Source organism: Lemur catta, chromosome 16 (genome assembly GCF_020740605.2).
Source record: "Lemur catta isolate mLemCat1 chromosome 16, mLemCat1.pri, whole genome shotgun sequence".
Lineage (NCBI taxonomy): Eukaryota > Metazoa > Chordata > Mammalia > Primates > Lemuridae > Lemur > Lemur catta.
This window is the reverse complement of record NC_059143.1, coordinates 54235152-54251771: the sequence shown is the minus strand read 5'-3', so window position 1 is coordinate 54251771 and position 16620 is coordinate 54235152. Positions and strand designations below refer to the sequence as shown.

Genomic DNA, 16620 nt, shown 5'->3' with positions numbered 1-16620 from the left:
TGAGTTACCTTTCCTCTAAAAAAGAAAATCTGTAGGAACAGAAACCCAGTTCTACATTTTAAAATCTTGTCCTGTACTAACACATGCATCTCTTGTACATAAATGCTGTAGAATTCAAAAGAAGCCATAGAGCACTAGCTATGATTTCAAAAACCAAATTTCCTTAAAAATGACAATGAGGGAGTACAAAATATTACGCCAAAGAAACACATCCTAGTTAAATGCTGAATACGTCAGAAATGACCCGTTAGCACAAGGTCTCTGCAGTCCCCCAGCACCACGTCTGGGGACGGCGAAAGCAGCCCCTGACCCCCCTCGCTGGTCGGCTGCAGGCCAGCCGGCCATCCGTCTCGGGGCTTCCTCCACTCAAGATACTCTCTAAACACTCCAGGTATTTAAAAGGGCAAAAGCAGAGCTTGTTGGGGGAAAGGGGAGGATCCGAGTTTACATTTCTGGAAACATGTTTTCGATCTATTGCCATTCTATGAAAACACCACCACTTCACGCAGGGTCTAGCTGGCCAGATTCTATACAGGCTACTTTCCTCTGCGCCCTCAAATCTACAACCCGGTTTTACGTGTAGTATCTCTGAAAAGGGACTTCATCCTCCGAGCTTATTTAAGTGCTTAGCAGTTACTTTAGGAGGAAAGTGGGTTAAAGACAGTTACGAACGTTCAAAAGGCTCCACACGTGCAGCTACTGCTGAGCAGGGCAGTGACGAAAGCAGCCGGGAACGGTGACGGCTCTTGCACGCGACTGTGCCAATGCACACGGCTAGCCGTCACTGGGCCAAGCCCCGGTTTCTGAAGTTGGGAGCCTTTCCAACGACATCGCAAGGGTGAACTGTCATTGTCTGCACTTCCCAGAGGTCAATGAAAAATATCGTTAAATTTCATTTCTGTTAAAAATATCTGAACTTGAAATTAATTCACGTGCCAAACTATTTTATCTTGAATATTTTGAAAGAAAAAAAATTAATCACATTTCCTAACTTCATTTTCTATTTAGTTATTCCAAAGCAGAGACGCTATGATAAGATAGTTCTAAAAATACAGTTCTCTATCCTCAAAACCCTGGTTATAGATGAGGCTAGAAATCTCTTTTCTAAGAAAAATTTTTAATCAACCAGTACAATATAAAGATCAACCTGTATCCCACAAACATTCAAGTGAAATTATGTCTTTTTAAAACCTTACATTTTCAAGGAATGTTTTTGCAAAGAAGCAGCTTTTATAATTAGGGAGTAAATAAAAATAATACATAAATGTCTTGTGTTTGCCTGCTAAGAAATTGAGAGAAGACACAAAATGGAATTATTGATAGATTTTTTTTTCTTGAACCAAAATAAAAGTAGGCTTTAGATTCACCTGTTAAGGCCTTAAATAGGCAATTAACCAATACATTTCACTAAACTATGCTTTCTATACAATTAAGAATTAAACAACCCCCTTTTTAAAGATGTCCTGAGATGACATTTAATGCTAAAAGTAAAATAAATAACCCAGCAAGAACAAAAATTTAAAATTTCAACAATTTCAACTTTGGGGATATTTGTTCACCAAAATTAATCAACATTTCTAAAATATTTTAATACAAAATTATAAAAGAAAAAGTGCATTAAAAGCAGAAACTTTAAAACTCCAGCACAATTACAATTATTCTGAATATACTGACTACAGCCAGGTATACACACTGACATTCAAGGAAACCTCAGGATTTATAATAAGTCCAGTATCACAAGAATAAGTCAAATAAGGCTTTTTTTTCTTAAAAAAATATACAATACACAAAGCAGTTTGAAAAAAAAGTAATATTATTTAACAGTTTTCTGACTTAAATATTTTCACATAACAAAAGTTTTCATATCACCATCAATATTATTTATATACATATGCCAAAAGTGAACAACGAAAAAAAAAAATCAAAAGATGCCCTTTCAAAATAACAGTGAAATGTCTGTTTCTTTAGGAATCTGAAATGAGCTTCTCTCTTAATATACAAAGTCCATACAATATTTATAATAAAACTACTCTTTTCTGAAGCAAAGGAGGCAATGAGAGAAAATAAAGGCAATTATTTTTCAGGAGAAAAAAATAAAACCCAGCTTTACATTACAATGAAAAAGCTATCCATTTACCAATAAAATGAATACAATACTGATCTGAAGTGCTTGTAGGAGGTGGAACTCGGATGCTCTTTCTGCAATTGGGACTAGTGCTTATATTTACAAAATATACTGTTCAGCCACACAGAGGCCCATATATCTGTCTATGTACATATGTATTTATATATAGAACATATAAATAATTTCAAAGGAAAATTAACATGAAGTAAAGAACCTTCCGTCTTTGGAATGCTGCAGGAACGACGTGCACGCACTCTGCCCCAGCATGGGTGAGATTTGGTTTGGGACATATTTAATGTGGCACCATTGATGATATTATAGAATTCCCTGAAATAAAAAAATACATCTGTTTGTGCATGAAGAGAAAATCATGGGGTTGCTATGGATTCTTATCCTTAAACTACAAATATGCTTCTCATTTACTGAGGTGGAAAGGGCCACAGTTACTTGTTCCTAGGGGACAATTCTGTTATTTCCTATTTGCAATGTATGGCTTGTGCTTCTGCAATAATCTAACCCAGGGACCTGAACACACATTCATACAGTAGGTTGTCACCATCCTGTGAGGACAGTGTAACCCTTATCTGTGAGTCAGGTTTACACGATTCCCTATGTTGACGCCCCCAGATACTGCATTCTTGGAATTAACGATTAGATATCTGTAAAGGAGAGAGAATTGGTCCAGCCATCTCTCAAGGTATTAGTTATATTAACTTATGGTGACTAAAAAGAGTCGATTTCTACTAATTTTCAAAATGCACAGAGAAAAATGTGGAAAACACTTCCCTGTGTTATGACTTTTTTTTCTGAACTTCATGCACCTCTTATGTTTATTCTGTAAGCTATGCTTCTTATAACAGAAAGCATGAAGCAGAATCTTACATACTTTTCCGTGTTAATGTCTGTCTTTGCTAATACAAAGAAATCACACTACAATGATAGTAAGATCCAGTTAACGTCTGTTAACTAGATACACTGGCCGTGGAGGAGAAGATGAAACTGCCTATTGTAGTACCTGAGTTCAGTGATTTGTAGACAAATGAGAATAACGTGTTTACATTTTTCCCAGTTTTTTTCCTATAAGTCTCTGAAAGACAATGATTCCTTAGATAATTCTATAGCTACAAAACTACTGTGGTAACATTTTTAACACTTGAAGCTGAAGCAGAAGTTCCAAGTGCTTTGTTCTTCGCAAACTGTAAGGTCAGACGTGCTGCTGAGGGCGCACTCTCGGCCGGCATCAGAACACGTTGGTGAGCGTCTGCCACTCGCCGGCCGCCTCCTGCACCACCTCCTCCAGGTGCAGCGTGCGGCTCAGCTCCTCGCCGTCCTGCTCCGGGTGGCCGGCAGACTCCTGCAAAGCTCCTGCCACACAGCAGGGAAAACAGAGTCTCAGACCTTCAGCAGCACAACATGACTCACATCTAACAAACAAAGACTTCTTGAGCTAAGCACTGTGCCAATTTCTGTCAGTCTCTGATTCTTTGTTTGTTTAAAGGGCACTATTTATACCTATTCTGCCTAACAGGCTTGCTGTGAAAATTCAATGAAATTACTTATGCGGTATTGCTTAGCAAACAATAAAGCACTGTGCAATTATTGTCAAAAATATTCCACCTGACCACCACGTGGAGGGGTGTATATGTTATAAAAATGGAATTTGTGTGTCCAATGACATGTAAATTATATACAACGATGGACACATTATAATATATGCTATAACAAATGAAATACAATTGGTAGAATTAATAGAAAGGGACAGGCAGAACATTAAGGTGAGGAAAACAGTGACCTTTTATAAATCCCCACAGAATAACCGTACATGGGCTAAAAGTAACTTACAATTTAGAATACAGTAAACTGAGAGAGACAATTAAGAAAAATAATAAATAAAGACTTCTGGGTGAATAGAGACAAGAAGTTTCTGAATTGATCTGTTTTCCATGCCAACGAAAAAGGAATGCTTGAGCCACAGGTTACATCATCTGTCAGCAGCGGTCACTGTCACGTGAGTATGACACGTCAGAGAACCTGTGCTAGACACCCACAGCCATAAAGGTCATATTAATACAGCCTCAGCAATAAACAGCTAATGATTAATGTCGATACACATAATTTCTCTAGTAGGAAGAAAAGCAGGAGGCACTAGAGTATAGATATTAACGAGAAAAATTATCCTTCTTTCCTTCCTCAAAAACTCCCCACGATATGTAGCTGTACCCCTTGGGTTCCCGACACACCTAGAAGCCACACCACTCAGTGCACAACGGCTGGTCCAATGTCACTTACGGACCACTCTGAGGGCTCTGCTCAGAGTTTATATTTCTAACTCCTGTGCACAGGTGCTCAGCCTAGTCTAGGTAACCTGTTATCAGTCCTTCCTTAAATAGAGACGGACGGTATTGCCAGATTCTGTGCAGGAAACAAAGAGGAGAATCGAGAGACAAAAGAGACACGCAGCGGCTCACACCCCGACACCCCTACTCTGACGGCACGAATGTCAGCGAATCGACAAAGAGAAGCCGAGGCCCCTCTGTAGTTTGTGCAGCGTCCACAGGACGCGGCGGGAGCGCTGGGCCAGACTCTGCAGCTTCTGTGCAGACGCCAGGCTGACCGGACTCCAGCACTCGGTGCCCCCAAGCACTGAAACAGCCCTGAAACCCACGCTGCAGGGATGGGGGCTTCGGGAAACGCTGCTGAGACAGACAGCACTGCTGCTCTGGGCTGTGACCGCTCACTGCAGAAAGCCCTGGCCAGGAAGGAAGCAGCTGCTCAGAAATGCCACCCTGCGCCTGGGCAAAGGCAGCCACCTTGCTCCCAGTAAGTTTCTGTATCCTTGCCAGAATAAACCAGAAATTTAATTGAATCAAATTCTGAGTGTGGCTGAGAAAGAGGGACAGCCCACAGACAACCCCGAAGACTGTGTACACTACGTGTTAGAGCAGCAGAAGCACAGGCTTCCAGGCCACGAAACTGAGGCTGCCACACGCCGTACAATGCACAGTCACTGTGTGAACCGGGCGCCGGCACGTCCCGGGCCATCCAAGAGCACGCACTCTGGGGCGAAGTGTGCTGCTCACCCGTGTAGCTGTGCGCCCGTTTCATGTGCAGCTTCATGTTGCTCTTCTGTGTGAATCCCATGACGCAGTAGTCGCACTTATAGGGCCTCTCTCCCGTGTGCTTCTTCATGTGCACCTGCAGCGCGCTCTTTTGGTTGAAGGCCTTCTCGCAAAGGGTGCAGTGGAACGGCCGCTCGCCTGCGCACAAAGAGCCGTGCGTCAGTGCCTCTGAGAAGACTGTGTCTCACCAGCACACGCGAAAAAAATTCTGAACAAATATGCAATTTTTTAAAAGATCATCGTGATGCTCTTCCTATTGGAATCACTGTACTGCCATTCAACAGGACTCCAAGGAAGCCACTCCAGGTCAAGTCACAAAACTTTAATCAAAAGCTACTGAAAGCCATGGAAGCATCAGAAATAAAAGTTGAGCATCTACGGCTCAAACAGAATGTTTCCAACGTATTTGGGGCAGCAAAGCAGAAAGATATTGAAGACATGAGAATACTAAATTCACTTAATAAAAACTATGATTTATTTAATATTTTTAAAGTGCTACTTAATTGCTTTCAGGTTAACACAGAAACTGACAAGTGAAGGAAGAACTGAGGAGTCTGGAGTCTGCTGCGAGCGGCCTGGGCGAGCCCAGGGCAGACCAGGCACCAGCCCTCCTGTGTCCCCACCTCCCTCCCCAGGGGTCCTCCCCAGGCTTGGCACAGCTCCCCACTTTGCCTAGAAGGTTCTTTACCCGCTCTACTTGGCTGCCTCTCACTGTCGGGCAGGTTCCTGCCCCAGGAGCCCTCCTGGGTCACACAGAAGCATGCGGCCCCCGCGTGCTCTGAAAGCACCTGCTCTTTCTCCACACAGGTTCTCACGGTCTGTCACGCTTACATGGCTGTCTCCCTTCTACGTAGTGTCCACGACCAATGAGGTTTCACCCTAGCATGCCTACGTAGGCCAGGTCCCCAAAACAGCCCAGGCTTCATGCCCTAATCCTCAGGACTGTGGCTACCCTGACAGCATGTCGTGTTACATGAGTAATCACGGCTACTCTCAGGTGGCTTTGGGGGAGAAGGGAGATCAGCCAGGTGGACCCAGTCTAACCTGTGAGCCCTTTAACCGCAGCTTCTCCGGCTGGCAGCTGTCCTACCACTCCCAGGAGCTGGAGGCTGCCGACGCCCTGGGCAAGCCTGGAGGCAGATTCCCCCCAGGGCTGAGAACGGGCAAGCCCGTCTGGTCTTCTGACCCGAAGTACTATGAGATGACCAATGGCAGCCGTGTGAAGCTGCTAAGTTTGTGGCCACTTGTTAAGGAACAAAAGAAAACAAATACCATGCCCCAACTCTTCCTGCTTTTTAAATCTCAGCCAACTGAGTATGATTTAAATGTCTGGTTCCCAAGCCCTCAGAGGTCAGGCAGGGCTTGTGAGAAAGCCCAAGAGGCTGCAGGAAAGAGCCCAGCGAGCCGAGTGATCGCAAGAGCAAAGGACTGAGAAGCTTCACAGGAACACGGACAACTGAACAGGAGCCATGCAGAGCTCAGGCCACTGGCTGGAGCCTCACACGTCTGCATCGTCAGGACCTGAGAGTTCAAGAAACGGTTCAATCCCTTCCATGTGCTCTAAGTGCACAGAGAAGGACGTAGAATACTTAACCAGTATTTCCACCAAAAAGATTAAAACATGACAAAATGTTCACCCACCAATGAATATAAGATGGCATAAGGTAATCTAGTTAAAACATAGGCTATCAAGTTGAGTGTTTTCCTACCAAAACAGCTTTTAAAATATTGCCCAAAGTTTAACATCAATCTTCATGATACACAAAGCTATAAAAGATACGACATATCAGATGTTAATGCCATATCATGTGGAATTACAAATAAAAGAGAAAACTTCAGAAATAGGATTACAAATAGTAATTTTAAAAATCAAATGAAAATAATAAAATGTTAAATGGTGCAGTTTGATCAGCAGAGAAACTGGAATGGAAATATTCCCATTATAACCAGAGGCATGTATTACTAAATCACTAAGTTTTTAGAAATACTACAGAAATATTTGACAAAGCATACAAACAGACCTTAAGACAATGATAACACAGCAAATCTAGCTAAATATACATGAATAGAATTCTCATTTTACGCTGAACTGTAAATCTCTGGGCTGAGACTGAAGACCACAGTATGAATCCCGTTCTCTCATCAACACCAGGCTACTTCACGGGGCGACACAACAAACGCACGGCCCCTCCCCCTCCCCGTGTTACCTGTGTGAATGCGGCTGTGGCGCTCCAGCTGGCTTGGCTTGGCAAACGCCTTTTCACAGGTGTCGCACTTGAACACTCTCGGCTTCTGAGAGCTCAGAGAGGGGCCGGCTTGGTGCGTCTGCATGTGCTCCTGGCAGAGTCAACAGAGAGACGAGGAAGCACTTAGAGACTCGAAATGGCAAAGGAAAAACAAATCACAAAAACTCAAGCTTCTTGAGGGTGGAGCCGCCCATCTCTGGGACCACTGTCTTTGCGCACAGCAGGCACCACTGTCTGCTGAACTGACAGGAGCACAGAAGCAGTCTCTGGAGGAGCAGCCTGCTCAGGGGACTGGGACTTTGAGACGAGGCAGCGACTGCCCCGTGGGCCTGCCTCCCAGGACACAGGAGCTTGGCCCTTCTCCTCTGGGCCAGGGACAGCACTGACAGTTTCCTCGTGGGGCTGGTGGCCCTGGACTAGTGGGTGCAGGGCTGGGTGGAGACCAGAGGGCATCCACCTGCCTCTAACGGCTGAGCAGGGCATGCTGCATCTCTCTCCCATTGCGTCCTTAGTGACCTGAGGGGACGGGCCCCGCACTGACCCCCAGAGAGAGGGGCTCTGCCTTCGAAACCCAAACCTACCCTTTTTCTTCCTGTCCGCCCCCTCCCTGCCCAGTCAGGATGATGCTACTCAGAGTCTTTGCGAGTCTACAGGGACTGCAACTTTGGTTCTGATCTACTCATCCCACACAACAGGTCTGCTACAATTAAAACAATCCAGGAAATGTATTTGCAACCCTTGGCTGTTCCCTTACAAACACACAGACGTGTATCCGTCAGGTCTCCTATTCCCTGACGTTTATCAAACCTCAGCATCTGCATCTCTAGCCGCAGCGCAGCTGGATACTGCAGGCCTCACCAGGGCCTACCTTGAGGTGTGTGGCGCGCTTGAACGCCTTCCGGCATACGTGGCAGCCGTGGATGCGCTCCTTGCCGTGGACCTCCTTGCTGTGGTGCATGAGCACCGCGGCTGACGAGAAGGCTCGCTCACACTCCAAGCACTGGTGCCCCCGGCCCTCCTTCTCGGGCTGGCTGCCCTGGGCCAGGTTCCCAGAGATGTCAGCTACCTAGAGTGAGTTAGGAATTCTGTGACTCTCCACGGACCTTACCAGACTAGCGCAGTTTGTGAACTGACAGACCACCACTTGGTAACAGGCACGTGCCCATGTGGATGTACTGAGCCCATGCTGCACGCAGACCAGAACACACGCAGCTGTCTTGGGTTACTCAAAACGTACTGGCTTCAGCAAGATTTAGACAACACGATAGTGGTCATGAGTGAGCTGTGCAGCCAAACTGACTGACCAGCTCAACATTACTGTCCTGGCCACTCTGGGATAGTTAGTACTTAGCCACTCTGTGCCCATCTCCTCATCTGACAAAAAATAACTCATACCTACCTGTCAGGTTGGTGAAGGTTAAATCAGGTAATATAAAGGTGCTGAGAACAGTACCCAGCACATAGAAAGCACATAAAATATAGGAATTAAGTAAGGTGTGCCTTGGCATTGAACTAGGAACTCTGTGAAACACATGAGACTAATAAGGTTTCACTACAAAAGCATCATAACAAAGAGAGTTTAAAAATAATGATCAAGAAGTCGATGCTTTTTCTGTCTAGCAATCAATGTGTGCAGTGAACAGTCAACTCACCAGGCCTGGGGTGTTCAAACTCCACACACGCCAAAGTTCCCCTGACCAGCTCTTAGGACATAAACTACAAAGCCCTGAAATATCCTGGCAGATAAGAGCGTATTTCAATACCCAGGACCTTGGGTAATGTCAGATAGTTTGTGCTAATGATGTGATTCACAGTGAACATCAGTTTTTGTTTCACCTGGGGCCTGGGCCACACTGCACCAGTTTGGCCTGGGGGCGGGGGACTGGAGACCATGTGGCAAAAGCCAGCCTCACAGGCAGTCCACGCAGGACACCAGGGCTCCGCTGAACAGCACTCCTGGGAGAGCCAGTGCTGTTCGTGTGACTCCACGGGGAGCGGACACCAGAATGGGTGTGCCCGGGGTTCTCCCCGCCCCACCCCGTGTGCCTTTTCTTTTGCTGGTTCTAATCTACACCTTCCACTGTAACCACGAGTACAAACTATAACCACGAGTATAAACTATAACCATGAGTATAAAAACTATAACCACGAGTATAAAAACTATAACCGTGAGTATGAATTATAACCACAAGTATAAACTATAACCACGAGTCCACCAGATTTTTCTGAGTCCTGTGAGACCCTGTGTGAATCCTCAAACCCGAGCATGGTGGGCAGACACAAGTGTGTTAAAGTTACACAAACTGCAATTCAGCTAGACAAGCCCTGGTTACTCAGGCCGAGCTGGGTGATACCCCAGTACTGGTTATGTCTAGTTTCTTTATGAGAAAGTCCTTATTCTGAAAATCCAGTAAGTAATTATTCTGAAAACTCATTTGCTAAAAATGCTTAAGAATAAAGTTTAATACTTCCTGACTTCAGAGACTATCGTCTGTGCTTTAATTTTGACTCTAGAAAGTTTTAAGAAAAGAGTTTTTAGACTTTTCTATATTTAGACTATCATTTACTAAAACTTTTGCCCCCCCCAAAAAATGCATTTTAAGAAAAAAGACTAGTCCAATGACAAATAGGTCTTATACACACACCTACCCAAGTGTATGTGAAAAAATGTCACCAGACAACAGAATCAGCAAGGACATTACAAGAAAATCTGCAAAACTAACTAAATGCAAGTAAACAGCTGTGTGAAGTCTGATCAGTGGGCAAATACAAGATATTAACAGATTTAAAGGTAGACTTGCACATCATTGATGCTCCATCTAACTCTGTGGTACTAAAGCCTCATTCCCTAAAAAACGAGTCCTGGAATGAGTAAACTCTCGCATCTGTCATTGCTCGCGCCCACTCAGGGGGCCCCCACAGCCCTCTCCCACCCTCCCCTCCACACCAGAGCTTGTGAGTGTGAGCCCCCATACCTGGTAGGCTATTTCTTCACAGGGAGCAGCTGGTGACTGCGGGGTGTGGCTCACCAGGATGACTTGTGGGGAGCCCGCTCCGCCTCGGCCCGAGAGAGGGGGGTCTGCGAGCAACGCTGGGAACTGCTGGCCCTGGCGGAAGACCATTGTTATTTTAGGAGTGGTAACGTAAGCAGAGCGAGTCGTAATTTAAGAGATCTTGTCATGGTGCAGCCACTTGGGGAAACAAGCTCGTAGCTCCTTTAACAGTTAACCACAGAGCCACCGTTTAACCCAGGAACTCGAGAGAAATGAAAACCAACGTCCACTTGAAACCCTGTGCACATGTACACAGCAGCACAACTGCCACAGCCAAAGACGGGACCAGCCGCAATGTCCACCTGCTGGTGAACGTGTAAATCAACCGTCGGACACAGGAACATTCTCTGGCAACAGAAAGGCATGAGTTGGTACTATTGAAACAGGCACAGCACAGAGGAAATTCACAAGACTATGCTACATGAAAGAAAATAGTCACAGAAGACCACATGTTATATGATTCCAAAAAAGAGAAATCCACAGAAACAAGGAGGACGTCAGTGGCTGCCAGGGGCTAGGGGCAAAGGAGCCTGCAGCGAGGGGAACATGGAGCCACTGCTAATGGATCTGGGTTTCTTTGGGGCTTAAGGAATTCTCTAGAATAAGGTTATGGTGACAGTTGTGCAACTCTAAATATACTAAAAACCATGAAATTGGATGCTTTAAATAAACAGGTGTATCGTTAAATAGACTGAACAATATTTGAGAGCACAACAAAGTGACTGTAATCAACAGTAAGTCAGAGTATACTTTAAAATAATAAAAAAAGTAGAACTGGAATGTTCCTAACACAAAGAAACACAGATCTTTGAGGTGATGGATACCTCAATTACCCTGATTTGATTAATACACATTGTATGACTGTACCAAAACATCACATGTACCCTATAAATATATATAGCTATTATGTACCCATAACAGTAAAAAATCTTAAAAAAAGAAAAATATTAAAAATAAATAGGTGAACTTCTGATATGTCAATTATATCTCAAGTTTGTGTGTGTATATATTAAAAAAGTTTACTTGTTTTAAAAAATCACGCAGTTTTGCTCTGCTCTACAAAACACTGTAAGTCTTTTACCACTCCCACACACCCTCAGTGTGGAGTGACCCTGAGCAACAGAGAGGGGTAACGAAGATGGGAGGGTGGAGGGGAGGGGTGAGAAGAGAATATACTGCAAATGCTGAATTTACATAAAAAACTCAGCATACAACCTCACTTGCTACAATCAGTGCTGATTCTGGACATATTTTACACACAGTTAAAACTGCAGCTGATCACACGGGAGGCAGCTGATGTCACTGGCGCCCTGCGGTTTATGGTGAGACATGTTTCTCAACGTTGTAGAACTACACAAGCTGAGCCCCCAACAGGGAAGATGAGAACTGAGGAGGGATCAGGAAGGAGAAACAGGACTGAGCTGGCATTTAGAAAAACTTCATCCATCAGAGGACTTTAGGTCCCTTTCTTACGGGAAAGATACTACCTAAGGCAGGTAGCAAAATAGAGCCAAAAAAGTTACAAAGTCATCATCAGAGATTCTAGAAAAGAGAGCTCCTTAAATTGATTTGGATTCTTTACTTCTCTTATGCACCTTTTTAAAAAAGTGAAATTAGGCATCTCCATATACCAGCCTAATTTTTTCCATAAACACAGACTAAGAAAAATCCTTACCTACATTAATAAAGCTTTATGTTCACTATCCCTCTTATGTAGGGAAGTTTGTTGACTATCGCTATTTTCAAATGCCAGTTACTTTAATCAGCCCGTTTATTTATTTTTGTTATTGCTGTGATTGCCCTTGGGGTCTTCTTCATAAATTCTTTGCCTAGGCTGATATGTACATGAGTTTTTCCAACCTCTTCTTCTAGAATGCTTATACTTTCATTCCTCATGAGTTGACTTTTGTGAGGGGTGAGAGGTACAGATCCTATTTCCGTCTTCTACATGTGGCTATCCAATTTTCCCAGCACCATTTATCGAACAAGGGATTCTTTTCCCCAGTGTACATTTTTGTCTGCTTTGTCAAGGATCAGATGGCAATATGAGGGTGGTTTTATATCAGGGTTCTCTGTTCTGATCCATTGCTCTATGTCTCTGTTCTTATGCCAGTACCATGCTGTGTTGGTTACTATAGCCTTGTAGTATAGCTTTAAGTCTGGTAAAGTGATGCCTCCTGATTTGTTCTTACTGTTTAAGGTTGCACTGGCTATTCTGGATCTTCTCTGGTTCCATACGAAGTATAAAATTATTTTTTCTAGATCTGCAAAAAATGACATTGGTATTTTAATGGGGATTGCACTGAATGTATAAATCACTTTGGGCAGTATAGACATTTTATTAATAACAATGTTGATTCTGACGATCCACGAGCATGATATGCTTTTCCATTTGTTTACATCCTCTGTGATTTCCTTCTTCAGTGTTTTGTAGTTCTCCCTGTAGAGGTCTTTCCCCCCCTTGGTTAAATATATTCCTAGGTATTTTTGTTGTTGTTGTTGCTATCGTCAAAGGCATTGAGTCTTTGATTTGATTCTCAACTTAACTGTTACTGGTGTATAGGAATGCTACAAATTTGTGTACATTGATTTCGTAACCTGAGACTTTGCTGAATTTATTTATCAATTCCAGACGTCTCTTGGCAGAATCTTTGGGGTTTTCTAGATGTAAGATCATATCATCAGCAAAGAGTGATAGTTTAACTTCTTCTTTCCCCACTTGGATACCCCTTGATTTCCTTCTCTTGTCTGACTGCTCTGGCAAGGACTTCCAGCACTATGTTGAACAGAAGTGGTAACAGTGGGCAACCTTGCTTGGTTCCAGTTCTAGGCAGAAATGCTCTCAATTTTTTCCTGTTCAGTATGATGTTGGCTGTGGGTTTGTCATATATGGCTTCTTTAATATTGAGGTATGTTCCATCCTATTTTGTTAAGAGTTGTTATCATAAAAGGGTACTGAATTTTATCAAATGCGTTTTCTGTGTCTATCAAGAGGATCATATGGTTTTTGTTTTTCCTTCTATTTATGTGGTGAATCACATTTAATTATTTGCCTATGTTGAACCATCCTTCTATCTCTGGAATGAAGCCCACTTGATTGTGGTGGATTATTTTTTTGATGTGCAGTTGAATTTGGTTTGCTAGGATTTTATTGAGAATGTTTGCCTCTATAGTCATAAGAGGAATTGGTCTGTAGTTTTCTTGTTGTGTCCTTTCCTGGCGTTGGAGCAACCTGGCCATCTGTCAACCGCCCCCACTCATGCTGCCCACAGCCACCAGCATTGTGTGCCAGGGTCATTGCTGCCAGGGCCACTGCAGCCCTTCCTGGAGAACCTCCCTAGGCAGCACACCCTCCTGGGCCCAGCTCGCCCCCGCCCACAGGCTGCCGTGGGCGCTGCAGCCACAGGCTCTGCACGGGCAGCGCTGGCGTCCTAGCGAACGTTCACATACTTCACAGCCCTAACCTGCTGCATACTGAGAACCGCTCACTGAACTTTCGCTTGAATTATGATGAAAACTTCTCAAAGTGATATAAGTCACCATACAGAAAACACACTCTCATCATCATTGCAATGTACACTTTAATTTTCACTTCTTGACTACTTTTTTTAACTACCATAGTTAAAGTTATACAGTGAGAAAAGCATCAAGGACCCTGAGAGCTGACTGACGGGAGCATCAGGACAAAGGTCACTCCCAGACGAGACAGCTAGGGCAGCGGGAAGCCTATCGTGTGCCCTTCGGCTTCCCCAGGTTCCATTCACTGTTGTACCATTTAAATATAAAAACAGTATCTTGGCAGCAAATAAAAAGGTGGGAAAGAGAAATTCATTCTCAGTTAATTTGCAGAGTCCTGTACCTGGATTTGAGGTGGTTCTCTAAATGGAAAGCAAGTGGAAGCATCTCACTCCCCACCCAGCCCTGGGCCGCAGGTGGTCCCAACTCAGCCTGTGACGTGGGAAGGAGGCTGGGAAAGCAGGAAGCCCAGCCAGCCCGCCCTGAAACCACCCAGCCTCCTGCATCTGGAAAAATACTCCAGTCGTTTACACCCTGAGATGCCTACTTTGGTTCCAACAGTAATTTTAAAATACATGACTAATTCTTAATATTTAGAAGGTTCATAATAATGTTGTGATAAACAAGTACTGAGTAACACATAAGAGCAAGCAAATGTGTGTTAAAATATGTAAACAATTACCCACCACACAAAGCTCAGGAAGGAGTGCAGCTGGATAACCTGCGACACGCTTTGCTCCTGGTGCCAGACACGGCCTGTCAAGGGCCGGCTGGCAGGTCCGTGGGAGCAGTGGCGGGGCCGTGGGGGCTGCTCCACCAGGTGCCGGCTGGTCAGTGCACACGGCCCTCGCGGGCAGCGTCTGTGTCACCTCAGGAAAGGCGGCAGCTGTACTGGGGGCCCCTGGGGGGACCGGGAAAAGGCTGTTTGCCGAGGGTGTGTGAGCACCACACACCGACGGGAGCTGCCTGCGCTCTGCCTGGGCACACAGCAGAGGAGACGCCGCTGCGTCCCAAAGGAGGAGCACTTGAGCTTGGAAGGGCTGATCTCCAGCACGTGGCTATGACAGGGTTAGGACCAATCTTGCTCTAGATGCCAAAATCCTAACTGCTTTTTTTGCATAGCGAGCCTACACAGTAGACGGGACTATCAGAAAGTGCTTCATCTTCATTATAATTAATCATAATGTATCATTATGATTTTTCTAATTAAACCCTGAAAAGTTTCCTAGCATCTCAGCTCAAGGCATCATATAAAAATGTGCATCTCGGACCTTCCAGACAGCTGCACATGTGGAGGTTCCGCAAGGCGGCCCCGAGGGAAGGCGCCTACTCGCCCTGAGCATCTGGTCATCCGCAGCCTCTGTATTGCCCTTCGCAACCAGCCTCTGACATGGCCTGTCTATCGGGGGGTTCATCCAAGAACCTGAGCGATCAAGGGCATGGAAATTCCCATACCACTTATGGAAACCTTGAATACAATATAATGCCCCTTAACAAAGTTATTTTCAAAACTAAATACCATACAGCCATTTGAAAAGTTCTGCATTGCTAACATCATTGATAGGGGAAAATGTTCACAGTACGGTACGAGGGGAAAAAGTTTACACAATATATACATGAAGTTACCTCTGTAAGAATTTAGAACTATGTACCTGTGTATGTGCGTGTACACACACACAAAGGTTTAGAAAGAACTATGTACCTGTATATGTGCACACACACACAAAGGTTTAGAAAGATATATACGTTAAAATGGTAACTGTAGTTCTGTTTGAGTGGTGGGATTAAAGGTTTGGCTTTTTTTTTACTTTATTTTTAATATTTTTCTGGACTGTGAATTTTTTCCCCTTTTTACATTTAACATATTACTTTTTTAATCAGGAAAAAAGCCACTTCACTTTTGTAAAACAAATTCAGAATATATATTTAGGAAAGAATAAATTAACAAAGTTTGCCAAGATTACTTGCTGAAAGGGTCTTTCAGTTCCTGCCTCGAGGCACTTGCCTGAGAAGTGATGTTCAGTGTGACCGTGTCCAGGCCCCCGGACAGCATGCCCTGCGTGTCGGCCAGGGTCAGCGTGACGCTGGCATCTCCTCCCACGCCTGACGAAGACATGACCAGGTTCTGAGTCGAGATGGCGGACGGAGACAGCGGCGTTGTTGAAGGAAGGCCTCCACTCGTAGTGTTAAGTTCTACAAAAGAGGCGACACAGGGGGTCAGCGGAAAAGCCAGAGACGTCAAGTTTTAAGGACAAAGGAAGAACGGTTTCCACAAAGGAGCTAATCTGCGGTAATGAGCATTTCCATTGCCTAAGCCTTTGAAATTGCATCAGGAAAATCACCAAATCTTTCATTCCAATTTTACGATAAGGCTTTTCTTAGTTTTTAAATATCTTTACGTGTGAGTATACTCTGCTTCTTCAGAATAATACAGAGAAAAACCAGCGAAAGAAGAGTGAAAATGTGACCGCCCAGCCCCAGGCACTGCTACTCCTGTAGAATGAAAACTCAGACGAGAATTTCCAGGATACTGTTCCTACCCAGGACTAAAGAGACCACTG

The 16620-nt window shown here is 44.3% G+C and overlaps 1 protein-coding gene across 3 annotated transcripts in view; it reads right to left on the bottom strand.

Moving 5' to 3' along the window:
• Nucleotides 1–983: 983 nt before the first annotated feature.
• ZNF236 (zinc finger protein 236) overlaps nt 984–16620 on the bottom strand; it is a 118034-nt gene continuing 102397 nt past the window's right edge. For all 3 annotated transcript variants that reach the window (XM_045527678.1, XM_045527679.1, XM_045527677.1), the window contains 6 exons: nt 16065–16252; nt 10466–10597; nt 8359–8556; nt 7452–7581; nt 5206–5382; nt 984–3490 (listed from right to left, as the gene is read on the bottom strand). In XM_045527678.1, the coding sequence (XP_045383634.1) occupies nt 3366–3490; nt 5206–5382; nt 7452–7581; nt 8359–8556; nt 10466–10597; nt 16065–16252 (950 nt within the window). In that variant the 3' untranslated portion in view covers nt 984–3365. The remainder of the gene's footprint in view (nt 3491–5205; nt 5383–7451; nt 7582–8358; nt 8557–10465; nt 10598–16064; nt 16253–16620) is intronic.